The sequence below is a fragment of the Cupressus sempervirens genome, chromosome 9 (genome assembly GCF_028749045.1).
Source record: "Cupressus sempervirens isolate cs-2001-9-10 chromosome 9, ASM2874904v1, whole genome shotgun sequence".
NCBI classification, from domain to species: Eukaryota; Viridiplantae; Streptophyta; class Pinopsida; order Cupressales; family Cupressaceae; genus Cupressus; species Cupressus sempervirens.
Window position 1 is genome coordinate 406,063,240 of NC_143126.1, and position 17,937 is coordinate 406,081,176.

Below are 17,937 nucleotides of genomic sequence, written 5' to 3' on the forward strand. Positions count from 1 at the left end.
TTATTTTGCAAGTGAGAACCAAAAGAAGACATCTAAAATTTATATGGGAAAGCGAGCATTGAATATTGATGACATCCACGACATCTAGTAAATGGATTAAAATGGTCCCACGACAGTACCAACTTATATAAGTGGCTTAGTGACATCAACAAAGGTGAACGAGGTATGTTAGAAGAGAATCATATAAGAAATACTTAAACTTTCAATATAATAAGAGATAAGTATTTTTATCATTATATCTTGAGAATTACCTTTATTTATTAATCTATTATTTGTATTCCTATATATATTATTTAGTTATGTATTTTGATTTTTTCCTCTGAGAATGTTATTGCAGGAAAAAGAGGGAGATTGAGACTCAGAGGGAGGTTGATATTTCAGGTAACCTTGAAAGAGAGGGAGCGAATAGATGATATGATTCAGTCAACCTTCGGTGATCTCGATCATATTGATTCAGAGAGAGTAAACCATGTTGCAATAGATTCTTCAGTGATCAATAAATTATAGCAATCAAGAGGACTATGATTCATGAATATACATCGTAACCCATGTGATTTTAATGGACCTACCCCCTATGTACATCATGAGGAAGTGACGACTTCCAAATGATTGTCACTTGTATTTGCATAAGTTACTGTAAGGTGACGATCTTACAATAACTCTTATTATGAGATCAAACAAATTGAGTATATGATGAATGTCTTGCATCTCAACATTCTGGGAGGCCATTACTCAAAGAGTACTTGGCGAATATCATTGATATTCTGGGAGGCCAATACTCTTGATATCAGATGTGATATCAAACCTTGTTTTGAGTACTAGGTGAATATCATTGATTTTTTGGGAAGCCAATACTCTTGATATCAAATGTGATATCAAACTTTTTGAGTAATTGGTGAATATCATGTATTCTGGGAGACCAATACTCTTGATATCAAATGTAATATCAAAACTTGTTTTGAGTACTTGGTGAATATCATTGATATTTTGGGAGGCCAATAATCTTGATATCAGATGTGATATCAAACTTTTTGAGTAATTGGTGAATATCATGTATTTTGGGAGACCAATACTCTTGATATCAAATGTGATATCACACCTTGTTTTGAGTACTTGGTGAATATCATTGATATTCTGGGAGGCCAATACTCTTGATATTAGATGCGATATCAAACTTTTTGAGAAATTGTTGAATATCATGTATTCTGGAAGACCAATACTCTTGATATTAGATGTGAAATCAAAATGGTGGATATCTTGTGATCAAAGATATCTTAAAATTTGTCATACCTAATATTACCAATGGTGTAGTACATGTCATGTGTTTATCCTCCCTAGCTAAGAGGGAGTGTTGATGCTTTGGTAGCTTTAGTAAGATAAACCCATGAGATCAAAGAGAAATTAATTAAAATGATGTATATATATATATATATATATATATATATATATATATATATAAAATTAAGTTTTCAATTATATTAATCATATTGTTGAATAGACATGTCCCATGAAGGGACATGTGCCATTACATATGCAACGATCTCCAAATAATCAACATATGGAACAGAGTTGTCATAACATAAAAAGATTTACATGATATAAGTTAAGGCATGATTTGGTGCATCACAGAGATCGGGCTGGGCCATAGATTCGGCCTCCTAGTAAAAGATATCTACACAGGTATTGCATCCCTGCTGACTGCACATAATAAAATAGTTTAACATACAATAATACAAATCCTTGATTCATGCATAAGAGAAGATAACCTGCTCAGAAAGGTAGAGAATCAAATCTCATTCGAGCTCCTTTGGTATGAGATATAAATCTGGACAATGAATGGTAATGTGGTATGAGAGAGAGAATCTACAGGGAAGGAAAGACATGGATAGCACTTGTTCTGCAGAAATGTTGATAAGATTACTTGCTCTATTTTTTGTGGAGAAACTAGTAACAAAAAAAATCCTTCAATCACTTGTGCCCTCGGTGTATATAACTTGGTCTTGAAATCAGTTAAAACAAGAACATCGTTTTCAAGAAGGTTTCGAAAATTCAAAAATTTCAAAGATGAATGCCAACTTGAAGATGACCACTGCTCATTGAGAGGAGTTATAAAGATTATATTTCTCTATGGTTCAAAACAAATGTGTGTGTGTGTATATATATATATGTATGTATGTATGTATCTAAGTTACCGGTATGGGTACGAGCACGGATACGGATATGTGGGTACGGTACATGGGTACGACAATTTTTTGGGAAGTGGGTTTGGGTACGTCTGGATACGTCTGTACAAATAACATATAAAAATCATAAATATATATATACATATGCATTTGTACAACTTGAAAACAAAACTAAAAGCATATAAAATTAAAAAATCATAAATATATATTTTATATCTGTGCATGTATACAAGCTTATAGCTTGAAAAGTAGAAACAAAACTGCCATAAATATTGCAGTAACACATTTATAATGATTTCCTGTAACTTTAATTCTAGTTTCATGTCAATTGATATGTTAAAAATTGAATGTTATGATAGATATATCATATATGATTATATCCATATCGAATTCATTGTGCATTGGTTAAAAAGTTAACTGTCAAAATATTACAATTAGACTGATTAGTAATCAGCATCATATGGGTCATCAAGAAAATCAAGATCAGTGGAACCACATGCAGCCCCAGTTTCACTTCCACAGCTAGAAGCATGTTGGCTATTTGTCTCCACAGAGGGTAAAGATGGTGCATTAACTGAAAAATCTAAATCTGTTCTCTCAGGATCTACATCCCACAACATTGTGCCCCCTTCCTTGTACTGACTTTTTTTATAAGTAAGAAGGCGCAAGTTGGAATGCACATAATCCAATTCTTCTGCCTTACTTGCTGTCAATCGATTGTGTTTCACTGAGTGAATAAAGGAGTATGTACTCCAATTTCTCTCAGTTGAAGAAGAACTAGCAACCTATTGAAAATTTGTCACAATGTTAGAGAGTTGCAACTATAAAAATAACTTTATTTCTGACATTAACAGACTAATAATGTTAGAGAGTTGGAACAAAAATTAAGAAACATGCCTATGATAGAAGTTTGATTGCAAGAGTTTGAAGGTGTGGTGATGTATGGCCATTAAGGTACCACCAAGCATGAGCATCCTTCGTGTACTTGTCATGGATAGCAGCAACACTTTGACCGTCAGAGGATACAAAATTAACAAACTCAGTTGTAACTAAATCCTCCATTGCATGATCATGAAAGAGTTTACTGAGTGCTGTCCTACATCCATCACTTACTTCTCCATCTCTGTATGGTGGTACCCTTGTTGGCTGAGAAAGAATTTCATCACTATAAAATTTTGGAGTCAATGCAAATGTAAGAAGATGTAATGGGGTGGTCATTTTGTTCCACCATTCAACACAAATTGACTTGACTTCTTTGAAGAAAGTTTCTTCAGGATCTTTCTCTTTTTTATTGATGACGTCTCTCATTAACTCAATCATTGAGTCAATGCCATCGTATACCATTCCCAAACATGGGTGATCCATGTCAGCAAAACGGATCATGCTCATGATGGGCTTGGTGAAACTAAGAAGATATTCCACTCTTTCCCACCATGTGTCTTCTAGGATCATTTTCTTTACATTTGTTGCCCTTTCTGTATTGGATTGCCTCCATTGAATCCAACCTTGACCAATAACCATGCCAGCAAGTGCCTCTCGCACCAACACAAGTCGCCTCAAGACAATTGTGTTTGATGCAAATCGAGTCTCAGCAACCTATTCAAGAATTAAAAATCATAATTAAATTATGAAGAAATCATTATCAAATTTAAAAAGTAAATTCATATTAGTAGTGAATATAGAATTGAAAATTTGAAGTGTTTCAATTACCTTCAGCAATTCCAACTCTGAAAATGATCTAAAAATGGCTTGTGACATGTTATGGTTTGTGATGAACATCTGAATCTCTTTAGCCTCAGCATAGATTTGTTTGATCCAATCTATTTTCCTACCCAACTTTTGTAGCATTAGGTTGAGAGAGTGGACAGCGCAAGGTGTCCAATAGATGTGATCAAAACGTCTCTCAATCAACAAACCTGCAGCCCAACAATTCTTTGCATTGTTTGTAATAACTTGGACAACATTTTCAGGACCCACATCTTGGATGCATTTTATAAGGATATCAGCAATAAATTGTGCATCCTTAACCTGTCCCTCACAATCCACAACCTTTAGAAACATTGCCCCTTTTGGGCACACTGCAATCACATTTATCAATGGCCGATTTTTGGTATCCTTCCACCCATCAGAGATAATTGACACACCTGTTTGTTTCCATGAATTTCTAATGGGAGCCAATGCATTGTTTATGTTTTTGACCTCACTTGCTAGTAAGGTGGTGCGTACCTTCTCATAACCTGGCCCTATCCACCCTTGCGGAGCATCATTTGCTTTTCTCAACATATCCTGCCAATATGGTGAGCGCACAACATTGAATGCCAAACCATTTGCATAGATAAATCTTCCAACAGCTTCATCTGCAATCTCCCTAGCATCATTCTGGAATGCTCTCTCCAATGGTCCCTTACTTCTCTTCTCAGTAACAAGTTCTTCTTCAATTTTTTCCAAGAACGGGTGGTTCTCTACTATGATATCAGGAAAGTCACTATGAGATGGAGAAGGTGGGGGCCTTGAACTACTTCCTTTTCGTTTCAAAAAAGGATGGTTTGTGGCACGTCCGACTCTTGCATCTGCTTCCTCTTGCTCTTGAATGAATCCTGCTATTTGTTGAGGTGGCAATCCTTTTGCATCCAGTCCTTCGCATGCTTTGAGACCCATTTGGGGAATGGCACATAAATGGGCTTTCAGACGGCTATAGGAGCTAGTTTTCTCCACATGGCATAAATTGCATTCCCAAACAAATGTTCCACCTCCTTTTACTTGGCTTTTCATTGTGACATATTTCCATAATGGTGAATTGGGATTGGTCTTGAATTTGGGTCGAGCAATAGAAGAAGCTAACATTGTCCTGTTTACAAGAGCCAACAAGTTAAAAATTAAAAATGTTATTAAATAATTAAATAATAGTAAATACAATATTAAATATAAAAATAAACAAATTCAATTTCTATTTGAACATTAAAAAAAATAAAAATAAAAATATATTAAAATTATAAGAAATATTTATAATTACAATTTATAACAAATATTATAATTTATTATATAAATATTAAATTAATAAACAATAAAATAAAAAATAAATTATTAACATTTATTATTTAATACTCTAGACATTATATAATATAATATTTATTCAATATTTAAATAATATTTAAATATTGCCTGACATTAAAAAATTACAATTTAAAATTTAAATATTATATGATATATACAATTTTAAAAAAACTTGAAAAACCTTTTATATTATTGAAGTTATAATTTATAAACTATATATAGTATTTAAAATTTAAAAGTTTATAACTTCAAATAAATTTTAAAAAAATAAAAATAAACATAAACATATGAAAAAACTCAATAATAAATTAATATTATAAACTTACAATATGAATAAAACTATACATAAAACTTTGTTTGAAAGTTTGTAACTTTAAATAAATTTTAAAAAATTAAAATAAACATTTACGAATTTACCTGGTTAAGCCGAACGCAAACTCCCGCTCCGTCATCCCTATTGCACGTCTTCGTCGTCGTCCAGCTGTAGGTCTCAAGTTGGTGTCAGTTTACTGTTGCCGTTGCTTTCCAGTTGCTGTCAATTTCGAGCACGGCGAATGTTTTTCCTACAAAGTGCAAACTTTTGTTTCGTTCTTCGCAGCGGATGTTTGTTCCGTTCACTTTAGGGTTTTTACCCTAGTAAAAACGCGTTAAAGACTAACAAAAATCAAACGCCGACCCTAAATATCTTAGTCAAACTGCCACGTTACCATTCAAATCGCCATGTCATCCAAAAAAATTCGGATTCATTGCAAATACGTATAAATCGAACCCTATTCGATTTGATGGGGTATTTTGGACGTATCTGATTCCGATACGTACCGTACCCGTATGTGAAGGCAAAAGGGGAAGTACCGGTAACATAAGTATGTATGTATGTATGTATGTCTATCTGTGTTTGTATGTATGTATGTATGTATATACAAATTATGTCATCATGCTATTTAATTCTACCTATAATTGTACCTATATATACATATATCTATACGTGTGTGTAATTTTGAGAGTATGTATAATTTATTTCTATCATTACCCCCGCCCCCCACCTCCCCCCCCCCCCCCCCCTCCCCTCCCCCGCCCCGCCCTCTCTCTCTCTCTCTATATATATATATATATAATGTTTAATATTTCTCTTGTTATAAAAATTGACCAAGTAGCTTATTGTATTGTTCAACATACACTCTTGCTTGCCTAGTCATTTAGCCTTAGCCATGGTGGCTCAAGAATCGTACCTATTTGCTCAATGATGGTGGTGCCCCTATGCCCAATTCTTTTCTAACAATGCTTCCACCCCTTGACACACTCCTGCAAGAAAATTCTCCACAATTATATCATATTTCTCAATATAATAACAATTACCATAACATGTTATTAATCATAAACTATCATAACGGCTACCACCATTTCACTTCCCACAAATTCATGATGAATAACCAACTTTCCAAAATAACATTATAATATCATCATAATAGTTAACTAGCATGCCAACTTCATATGAAATTATAACGATTAACCATCGTATCATTTCACATGATTGTAACTAATTTTACCTGTCAACTGACTTCACATGAAACCTCAATGGTTATATGAACATTTCAAATGGAGCCAAAATTGGGATGTAACAGATTGTATATTGATTTGACATGCACACAACATAGTCCAAACACTAGCTAGTCTTTACATGGCATAACAATGATTGCCAACCTAACTTTTGTTGTGATCAATGTCCACGTGATGTTTAATGAGATAAGACATGAACAATCCAAGATATGTTTCATGGGCTTTGGTTATGGATTTCCAAGGATAAGTAGGAAGACCTCTTCATCAAATTATCTAATATTTTGTGGGTTGGAGCAATCAATATCTTGAATTATAGTTATCTTAAGAGCCATTCTATTGTGACAATAAGGACTTCTAGTATCACGATATTCGAGTATCATGTTTTTGTACATGTAAAACTTCAACATAAATTTGAAAGTATAGTTAAATATCAAGAAAATTGATATTCAATAATAACCAAGTATTAATATTGTCATTTAGTAAGGCGAGAGTTTACAACACAACGGTAAATTGCTTGGGTTTGAGTCTACTCAAGTTTAATAAATAAAAATAATAATTAATCACAACACATAATAATAATGAATCTTGGCTTTGATTTCTTATCGATAAAAAATAAATTGTCATTTAGTAATAAAAAAAAAAAATATTAATAATTTTTTATTAAATGAGAAAAAAAAAAAAAAAAAAACTCTGCGAGAAAATAAAAAAGTAGAATGAAACATATTGAAATCATTGGGTTTAAATTGTTTTCAAATTGTTTGGATATATCATATAAATAGTAGGGAAATATCAACATTGTGCAACATTCATCTTTTTTCTAAATAGAAGCTATTGCGATGGTTTTGTAGGGATCTGAATCCTCTTTATGATGTTACACATAACGAGGAGTATAAAGCAAAGTATTATTCAAACTTGATGCCCCTAGCGCAGAAGTATATTGAGGTATTTTCAAGCCGCAACTAATATGAATTATAAGGAATATATGTTTCTGTTAGCCATGAAACAATGTATTTGCAGATTGATTGCTGAATCTAGTTGACTGAGCTGTTATGTTATTTTCAACTAAAGATCCATCCCCATTCTTACCATCATGATATCCCTTATTTCAGCTTTTACCATGGGGGGACAAAATTACATCAGAGTCCCTAAAGTTTTTCTCTCCAGTTGTCATATGGACCAAATTTGCTGCGAGCAAGTATAAGCAAGATGTTTTGTACTCTGCTTTCATGGAATATTTTACGGTATACTCAGCAGGATATGTTTTTAACTTAGTTCTTCATTTAACTTTGGGATCTGTAGCTGGCTCTGTTACGGGATGTTTAAATATTTGAATTGCTTTTTCCTTTTTCTTATTTTCTCTTCAAGGATTGATATTTTTGCTGCTAATTGTGCAATTCTATTAATGTAATTTTGAATCACTGCACATGAGTGGCAGGCATGGCTTAACCTAATGGACATATCCATCCCAGAGAAAGATGCTGTTAAAATTTTGAGAAACAAGGAAGCTCAGCATCAATATTTACTATGGCGAGCAAACAAGGTTGACCAATAACCTTATTTTCTGATCTTTTGCTTCAAAATCTTGGAGTGTACTGACCAATTTACTTTGTTTTCTTCTGATTATTAGACTGCACAAAAGCACCAAAGAACAAAAAATGATAAATGTAGCCAGAGTTATTCTGAAAATGGATTTATCCCACGTTTCTATTGTTTCTCTGATGCAGGATCCAGGTCATCCCATTCTAAAAAGACTGCTTGGAGATTCACTTTCTTGGGTATGTTCTAGTGCCTTATCTTTCACCTGAATGTCGTAGTGTTTCATGGTTGCTATTTGCAACAGTATAACAATGAATTTGGTAACAAAATGATCCATGAATTCATTTTTAGAATCGATGCTTTAATGCCAAAATTGAGTTATGCTTCAGTTCACTCTCCATTTTAGGAGGGTCATTTTACAGAGAGAGAGAGAGAGAGAGGGGAGGGGTGGGGTCGGGTGTGGAACATATACTTTATACACACACCCTTATACAAATTCTGGTGGCTTGCATGCATTTTGAAGTCACATGGAGCTTATCAACTTGATAAGCGAAGAAACTATGTACTGTTTTTTCGAAATGACTCGAGTTCATTTTACTTGTTTTTCCTCTTGATTCAGACCTGTGGCCTTCTGTTAGATTAGCTGTTTATTTACTGATAATTTTGTAGAAGTTGTTAATATTGATGGAGTGCTTGGAATTGTGGAAGATTGGAGTATTAGTAAACATGGCACATGGGAAATTTATATCTATCGTTTCAGTGGTGTTTATTTTAGCATCTTGAGATATCTACTCACTGCTGATACTACTGTATATTAGGAATTTTTGGATGGAGGCTTACTTTGTACAGTACTATTTATATATTAATACATTCATTTTATAACCACAATTCTTCTTTCATTCTTTAAAGTCAAGTTACAAATTTGGGAAATGCATTAAGAATCCTTATGTTCAATGCAAAAATCATTTTTCTTTGAGTTCAGAAAAGGCTCTGAGAATCTTGTGATGGAAGAGTTCTTTTAACATGAAATATAATGCAAATTCCTGCAGGAGTTCATATCAGATTTTTTATTTAATGGAGCCCTTACATTGGGAGACAAAAGGTTCTTGGATTTCTTCCCGGAATATAAGTGTGCAGATGGAACAATAAACAAGAAACGCAGTATGGCTGGAAAGTCATTTTCCCAACGTCCATGGAATGAGGATGGAAGCTTGGTTGAAATCTAGAAATGTTGAAATATCTCTGTCGTCATATATGAAATATGTGCAGATCAGGAAGTAGGAAGTTTTAACAATACAGCATTTAAATGTACTTTATTCAGGTTGACATTTCTTGTGGGTTCATTTCTTTATTTGAAAAAAAAATGGCCCATCTTATTATTTTAGAGATTAAAAGAAAAGAAACCCAATATATCTTTGTAGTGTTGAAATTTAGACTAGACAGACCTTGGGCTCTAAACTAATGATTCAGTTAGAAGCTCTGAATGTTTCAAAACAAACCTTATAGAAAATTTGACAAAATATATTTATATTTTTCCCCACCTCACCACAAATGAGAATGATAGACAAAAACTTAGGACCTGACTAGATTTTCAAGTTGAGCACTTTGTGACTTGTTTAGACAAAGTAAGCCCCAACATAGCGAGTTTTTCAAGAGTGTGCTACATCATTCTGATTCTCAGTTGCAGGGCACACACGAAGTCCTCCGCACACAATTTGGTTTTGCGTGGGTATGTGTATGCTCCTCCGCACATTGGGTGTGCGTAGGGCTTAGTGCACTATGGGTATATGGCTGCTTACCCAGAGCGCAACTAGGTCATACCTTGTGTACACCCAGGCATACGTGGGGCATACCCAAGGAATAAGCTCTATCAATGAGGAGGAAAATAATTTTTTTAAGGATCAAGTATAAATGAAAAACTGAATATTCCAGTAATTATATCCAACTCATACCATAGTTGAATAGAAATAATAACTATTTATTAGTGGACAGATTTGTCCTCCAAAAGTAAATACAAAAGATAATGAAATATCCGATAAAAAGAATAAATAGCACTAGGGAAGAAGAACTAGTAGTTGTGAGGGCTAACTTCGTCAACATGTAGCCACTCCATGAGATATCGAAAGACCTTCATTTTTTGTTTAGAAATGTAAAATGACCATTGAACTACCTACAACTAAGGTTTGAAGTTGTGACTCATCACACAACTTGTTAAAATAGTGCACCTAGTGAGATGTGTCCAAAAAATGACTTTAAAAACATTCGACCAAAGCTTAATCTAAAAATATCTAATAATTGAATAAAAAAATTATCATTTGTTGTTAATAGAATAGTGCATAACTATATGAAATGTAACATATATGTAACTTAAATGGACCAAATAGTTATTATTAATAATAAATATTTGTTATATATATCTTTTATATATAATAGAAAAGGACAAATACTTCATCAAATAAAATTATTTGTTGTTACAAAAATAACACATTATTATATAAAATACAACCTATAACCAACACAAAGGGACCATTAGTTGAACACTAAAAGTTTTTGACAATCTCACACATTTCATAAGAAAATACAAGACATTTATTAGTATGCACCTTGTATATTTGTGATGAGACATATTATGCATATATATTGTCACCCCAATAGTTGTGCACATAAGAGTAGTATTTGTACATTAAGATATCGATGTTTATTTAATTAAACATATTATGTTTTGAGTGACACGCATATATAAGATAACTATGATATAAAAAGTTATTTATTTCACTCATTAATGAATCCATAAATTTATTTTTTCTATAACATTTATAAGTTTTCATGTGTTCAAGTATTGGTATTTTTTTTATCAACGTTTGATTTTTTTATGTTTACAAATAGATCAATTAATGATAATATATAGTAAAAATGTGTTGGAAGATTGGACTCTATGTTCACAATAGGGTGATCAACTATTGGACTCCGCTCAACTATTGGGTCCTCTCCCCTAATAGTTGAAGAAGTTGTCATAGGACTAATAACTTTCCTTTGGATTTAGAGGTTTCAACTTACTTTTAAAAGGTATCAATGAATGAAAACACAAGGTATGCTTTTCATTAGAAAGAAGTAAAGGTAAATTAACATCTACCCATAACCATGGAAGTAGATGCTAGAGACTAATTGAAATTGAAGTTGATGTAGAGAATGAAGCTGAAAGGTAAAGCATAGATACTTAGGACAACCAAAATAATCCATGCCTTGCATTAATATGCCTAAGAAATAAATGGAGATATCCAGCCAAAACATAATTCACTAATAAGGCACAGTTTAAAATGAATCATTTCTACAACTCATAATAATGAATAGACATTAACATATAACCACATAAGCTCAAGGTCTATTTGTAATTGGAGAACTTACTTAAACAAGCATATGATAAGAACAATTCTCATTTTATTAATGTTTGTGTATCAGTTCAAAGACTATACATTCATAATATGAGATAATAGATTTTTCTGGGCCTACTCCCTTGTGTGGAACTGATGGAGAGCAATAGGGGCTTGTTAGTATTCAATGACTAAATTGCACAAAAGGTGTACTTTTCTCTTGTATTCCCAATGTCATCTCAAAGCTTATGTGGATCAAATCAAGTGCCCAACCTTCCCATTAACTCAAAGGGATTCTAAGGGTCTTGACATGACCATTCCAACCTATTTGATCAATTTACCAAGTTTGATCTGCCTATCTCAAAGGAAAATCCAACTAGCTTTGTCTACTAAGCCTATTAGCCCCAATTAGGCCTCCAACAAGTGAAATTAATTCTTTTCTCAACTTTTTCCCAAAGGACTCTAAAAAACAATTAGATATCTAGCATGGTAGAAGGTTACCAATTTGTGTTTTGGACCAAACTCTTCAACCAAGCAATTGTGCCTATTTTAGGCCTAAAATGGGGGTGCATTTACAAAGGAACCCCTCATGTATCTCATCCCCAAACCTCGCAAATTTGAACAAAGTTTAACTGGTCCCCAATTAGAGAAATATCCACTCAATTTGACCCTATGAGTTTTTAAAGTTCAAAATCCCCAAATCGCTCCTTAGAATCCCTCCAAAACTAGGGCCTAATCAATGTAGGCCTTCCACCCCCAATCCTGACCAAGCAAAGACTTGTTCCACCATCTTTTCAACATATAATAATTTTTTAAAACATAAATAGATGCACTCTAGTGGCTAGATTCTCTACTGCTATAACTTAGCCATGAATTAGTGTTCTTTCCAAGCATATAGACGGTGATCATCGGCAATTTTTCCACTCTATCTGCACATCTGATGGTTAAAACACAATTACACAAGTTAGGACATGATCATCTTATAGGCATCTGAGTCTTACATCCATGAGATGATGATGATTCAATGGAAATAGGCAAACTAGTTGAACAACAAGTAATTTCCCAAATCCTATCAACACTTTTTGTGTGAATACAACAACTATGACTTCAAGATATTCAAATATGATTCATAATGGATTAGTAGATGTTTCTAAATGATCACAAAGGCAAAATGATTGAAGAACAATAAGAGAACCATACAAAATTGGAAGTAAATGGACTTTTAATTGTTTCTCCTCAACTAGTATGTACAAAATGGTCTCCAATATGTACTATTGTCAGGCCTGTGCCTAGACTAGGCTATATAGGGTGGCAAACAACTTCCTCAATTGACTCGAGTTGGTTTGAAGGCATTAACAACTTGTTTTAAGGGTCTAAAACAACTTTCCCTCCAAAATTTTACTAACCATTAGAATCTAAAAATTTGATTCCCTAACTTGCATTTCTTTTCTTAAATGGATTTAAAACTTATTCAAACTCCTTCTAAACGAACTTTAAGGTTAATCTACCCTATCTAAGACCCTTATTTTATTCCCATGTGGGTACTAGTGGTCTCCCTTACATGCATTTGATCCTAAGGTCCTTATCAGGACCTTTCGGATTCATACATATTTCATTTTTTTTATCATTACACATGACCATCATTGGCCTTAGAATCTTACAATTGACCTTGTCTGATGTCTTTAAGCCTTCATGCATGCTTGGGGTCTTCATGTTCCAGTGCTTTGCTTGGGTGCTCTTGCACCAAGACCTTTGTTAAATACTACAAACCCAATATTTCCTTATATGCTTAATTCCTACATAAACTACCATTTATCCTTTTACAATGATCGTTACAAGAATGGAGAGACTATGAAAACAGTTACCAAAATTGACTCAAAAAAGCATTTACATAATTAAGATTAAATTATTAAAATACAATATCGTCAACTATATGAATCTTATCGAGCAATCCTTCCATATCTTTGAGGGATTCATCAGGTATAGGGTCTTCTTCATGACCCTTGAGTATCTCATGAAGTTATTGTCTATCTCTCTCTCTCCTTCGAGTTCTAAAATATCTCTCATATTGAGAAAAAATTGGTTTTTAATTCCCATACAACTTTGAAAATGTTGGAGATAATGTCAAATTATTCAAGCTCTTTTTCTGTCAAGTCAGTATGCCATACTGGTTAAGGCCTTTCATTCCAAAAGTCAATATTTGTAGGTAATCCTATTATGAAAGTCAAAATTAATACCAAGGGTGGCAAACACAATGTATTTTGGACAAGAAGGTGAGAAAGAATTAGTTTGAAAGATCAATTATAGCATACATTTATATGGACATGAGCTTGGCAATCTCGCAATGTGACTTTGATGGCATGTGAGTTAAATGTATATGTACCACCTTTCACCAAAATAGTTTAATTTCATTCAAACATTTAAATTTTTCTATCACCAGTCAAATCAAAGATCTTCAAGAATCAAATTCAACTTAACTCCTACACCATCCCCAGTTTCCTAAGACTGAAGCACCTTGATAAACTCATTGTTGGTTAGTCATCTCCTTTCACAAGTTGTGAATTGAGAGTTGTGAGTTGTGGCATTTTGGAAACCAACGACTAGAGGATACGTTGTGGTATTGGACCAAAGTGAAAGCCTACAAACATGCACCTAAGTTTGAAAGTTTTAATAAAGGTTGACAACCTAACATTGTTGACTTGGAAAATACTTTCAAGGATTCTAACTAGGGTGTAAGGTTCCAAAATACTGCATAACTCAAGATCTCCTGTCAAAGACTAGTGTTTGGTTCTATTGGGTGCAAAGTAAAAAAAACCAAAAACTTAAGCACAAGGAGTTGCTTGCATTGTAGGTGGCAAAGAGGAATCGGGCACACTAACAAATAAAGCTAGAAGAAAAAACCCCTATATAACCCCAAAAAGTTATTTACAAAGATAGGGCAATCAACCCATACCTTCAGGGAAGCATTTGGATGTTCATGCAAAACCATATATAGTTTGTGAAAAATATGATCCTCTTCTTAGTAGAAGATTGTGCTAATGAAGTACGATAGAGAGAAACAACTTTTTGGTGACTGCTCCAGTGCAAAATCTCATATGGATAGTATGTAAAAAAATTTTAGAAATACATTCTTTCCCAAATAGCCACTCTTCATCATATATTTCTAGACCAGGATCACTTTCCTTCTTGGCTTCATATAGAATCTCCACTAGAAGATCTAATTTATCATTAGTGATGAGCTAATTAACTTCATTAAAACATGACAAATAACTATTAAGAACCAAGCTTTCCATCTTTAGACAATGGGATAAATCATTATTCATGCATTCACTTGGTGGCTGTGACTTTTAGACGCTACATTTTTCCAGCATAGGATCAAATTTGGTTTTGACTTCTGGAAGCTGCATTCTTCCAACATAGGATTATATTTGATTACTAAAAGCTCCTCCCTTTCTATATAAATGAAATCATCATTAAAAGCATCTTGTTCATTATCTGCACCATCATCAAACTCCAACAAATTGCTATGTTCTCGAGTCTCATTCTTATCAATTAAATCATTAGTATGTAACCCAAGAAGCTGAGAAGACATTTTTTTTAATCAACTAATCCTCTTTATTGAAAGAGTTACTAAAATTAGAAAACCATATTACCTTTATATATGTAACTCATTTCCTTCATTTTCTTGGTCAAGAAAACCAAAGGATTATATGGAGGGTGCATTACATGAGAATCAAGCCGATTGATTTCCTCAATATAAATTGAATTCTCAACTCTCTTCTTTCCTTCATTAAAAATAAAGGATTCCAATTTTGGATTGAAAAAATTCTCTTGTAGCCTTATGTAATTTATTATTTTTTTCTTGGTCCTTTTCATTAATATCAAAAACAAAGTTCTACAAGAAAAGAGGATTCAGGTACAACACAAATCATACCTTTATTTGTTTCACTAGATTTGCAGGTAAATGCAGCCATCTCAAATTTAGTGATATTACCACTTGCATCTACAACTCCACATCGAAACTTGGTACTAGGTTCTTTCGAGAACAGGTTAGGAATAAGATAATATAAGATAAAGTTATAAACTTATCAATATCCAAGAAGAGACCAGAAGGCTCTAAGGGACTGGAGAACATACAACAAGGTAAAAACCACCAACAAGAGTACCAAACAGTGTCCACAAAAAGAACAAACAAAAAAGAAAAAGAAGAAAACAAGAAAAGACTAAATACTCCTCACAAACGAGAAATAACCCATAATCGAAGGATATTGTCTGGGGGAGGCTAGGCACTAGGCTATGTCAAGGAGTTGTTGGAGTAAGGGCCATGTTGTTGAGTGTGCCCCCTACAAAGCCTCACAAACTTGGTGTGATCCAAAGAAGGGCCAATTACATGCTTCTTCCCCCTGGTCATAGGCACATGCATGAAGAAGGAGGTGATGAGCTGGTTTGAAGTTTATCTCAATAGGAACAAAAGCACCAAAGTATGATCTCGAAGTTGCAAGGCCTCTTCGAGATAGAGGGCAAGACACCTCTAATTTGTGTTCTTGTAAAATGACGAAAGGGACTTGCACTCTTTGAACAAGCAGTATAACCTCCTCTTGATCTCATAGCAAATGGGGCAATGGAAAACAAAATGTGTCTCAATTTCTGCCTCTCCTAAGGGAAAAGTCAAGAAATCTTGTCCTCTTTGCTAGTTTGTATGTGTAGTTGGAATATAAACTCTCTTATATCCTCCTAAGGATGCTCCTCTTTCAAGAGAGATGAGTGATTGCTCAATTTTCTCCATTTGCATGCAAATAATGCGAGATTCAATCTTTTTATTTTCCTTTTTAAGAAGCTTTGATCTCTCCACTCTTTCCTACAAATGATGATTCCCTTGCTTGAATTATCTGAGAAAATAATATCTTTGATACATGTCTTTCAACATAAGTGCATATATGTGATCTTCACAAGGGTGTACCCCTTTCCTTTCTGCCTCACAGATACTTTGTTTAAAAGCTCTTAGAAACAGATGAAGCATTTCATCATGTCTAATCAAAATTTCCTTAAAAGTTGGTGGAGACCTCATTTTCCTGTCACGCCCAAATCAAGGGAAAAATGTACCAACAATTTTTTGTAAAGGCAATTACAACGAGGTTTAACACACACAAACATCAAATGCATTGCGGAAATATGAGGACATGGTAAAGTTGAGTTCAAGTCTCAAGGTTGCACAATTAGTTTACTAGAGTTTCTAGGTTTTTCAATTTCTGATTAAAACATCGATTAGGCTAAATGTAAATAGGTACAGTTAGAATGTAAATAAAAGAGTTTGTTCTTGTTTTAGAATTTAGGCAAACAATTAAATTTTTATTACTGTTTAAAAAGGTGCAGAGTCAGTATTGCACCATACTGCACTAGTTCAAAACCATAAGTTATTGTGCTACAGGAACACATAACACGTGTTGATTGAGTTTGACTAATTAAACTATAGGTTCATGATTACAAAGGTGTGTCATCAAGTCAAAGTGGTATTTAGGGTTTTTATGTTCTTAAATTGAATTTGATTTCGTTAGGTTTAATCCTGTAAAGTTAGGTTCACAAGTTTCTCTTTTCTAACATAAGGATGGAAACTCACCTCTATAATGTCATAATCGGGTTTAACCCTAATTAACGACTTAATTGACCTTATATAACTATAATAAATTACATATCATTTGATTGAAAAAAATCATGGATTACAATAGGTTTTATTTGATACCAAATACTTATTGCAATACACTAGGTGAGTCCCCTAGAGAACTAAAATTGCACTAAATAGGTTACTTAACACTATAATGATACTGAATTTCAAATATGAACTTAATAAAACATTAATTAATTATTATCCATTTAATCAATTATAACTTAAAGGATGGATGGACCACAATAAAAGGTAAAAAAAAGGTCAAGCTCTCCACTCCTCCTTTTGATATGGCATTACATTCTCAGAAAACAAGACCGAAAAGGAAAGCTCGAGTCCCTTTTATGGCTGTCCCATTTTTGTTTTTCCTAGCTCTTGTGGGCTATTGTTCTTTGTAGTTTGACATGGTATGGGGCTTACTGTCTACTTCTCTTTTTACTATGGGGTTTTAGGTGCCCGTTATAAACTTGTTTTTGTGGCTAAAGAATATTGTGTTATCTACGATGCCACCCTGGTCACATGTTCTTGGTTGTTGACCTATTTCACCTTGGGGTTGTAGTATTGATTGGTTTGG

At 33.5% G+C, this 17,937-nt stretch overlaps 1 protein-coding gene across 4 annotated transcripts in view; it reads left to right on the forward strand.

Moving 5' to 3' along the window:
- The window catches only part of HY2 (phytochromobilin:ferredoxin oxidoreductase, chloroplast / phytochromobilin synthase (HY2)), a 181,371-nt gene extending 171,501 nt beyond the window's left edge, over window positions 1–9,870 (forward strand). For 2 of the 4 annotated variants that reach the window (XM_089800364.1, XM_089800363.1), the window contains 5 exons: window positions 7,643–7,736; window positions 7,904–8,035; window positions 8,230–8,334; window positions 8,519–8,569; window positions 9,380–9,870. In XM_089800364.1, coding sequence (XP_089656490.1) covers window positions 7,643–7,736; window positions 7,904–8,035; window positions 8,230–8,334; window positions 8,519–8,569; window positions 9,380–9,556 — 559 coding nt within the window. In that variant the 3' untranslated portion in view covers window positions 9,557–9,870. The remainder of the gene's footprint in view (window positions 1–7,642; window positions 7,737–7,903; window positions 8,036–8,229; window positions 8,335–8,518; window positions 8,570–9,379) is intronic. The other 2 variants (XM_089800366.1, XM_089800365.1) reach the window with 1 other exon arrangement.
- Window positions 9,871–17,937: the final 8,067 nt, after the last annotated feature.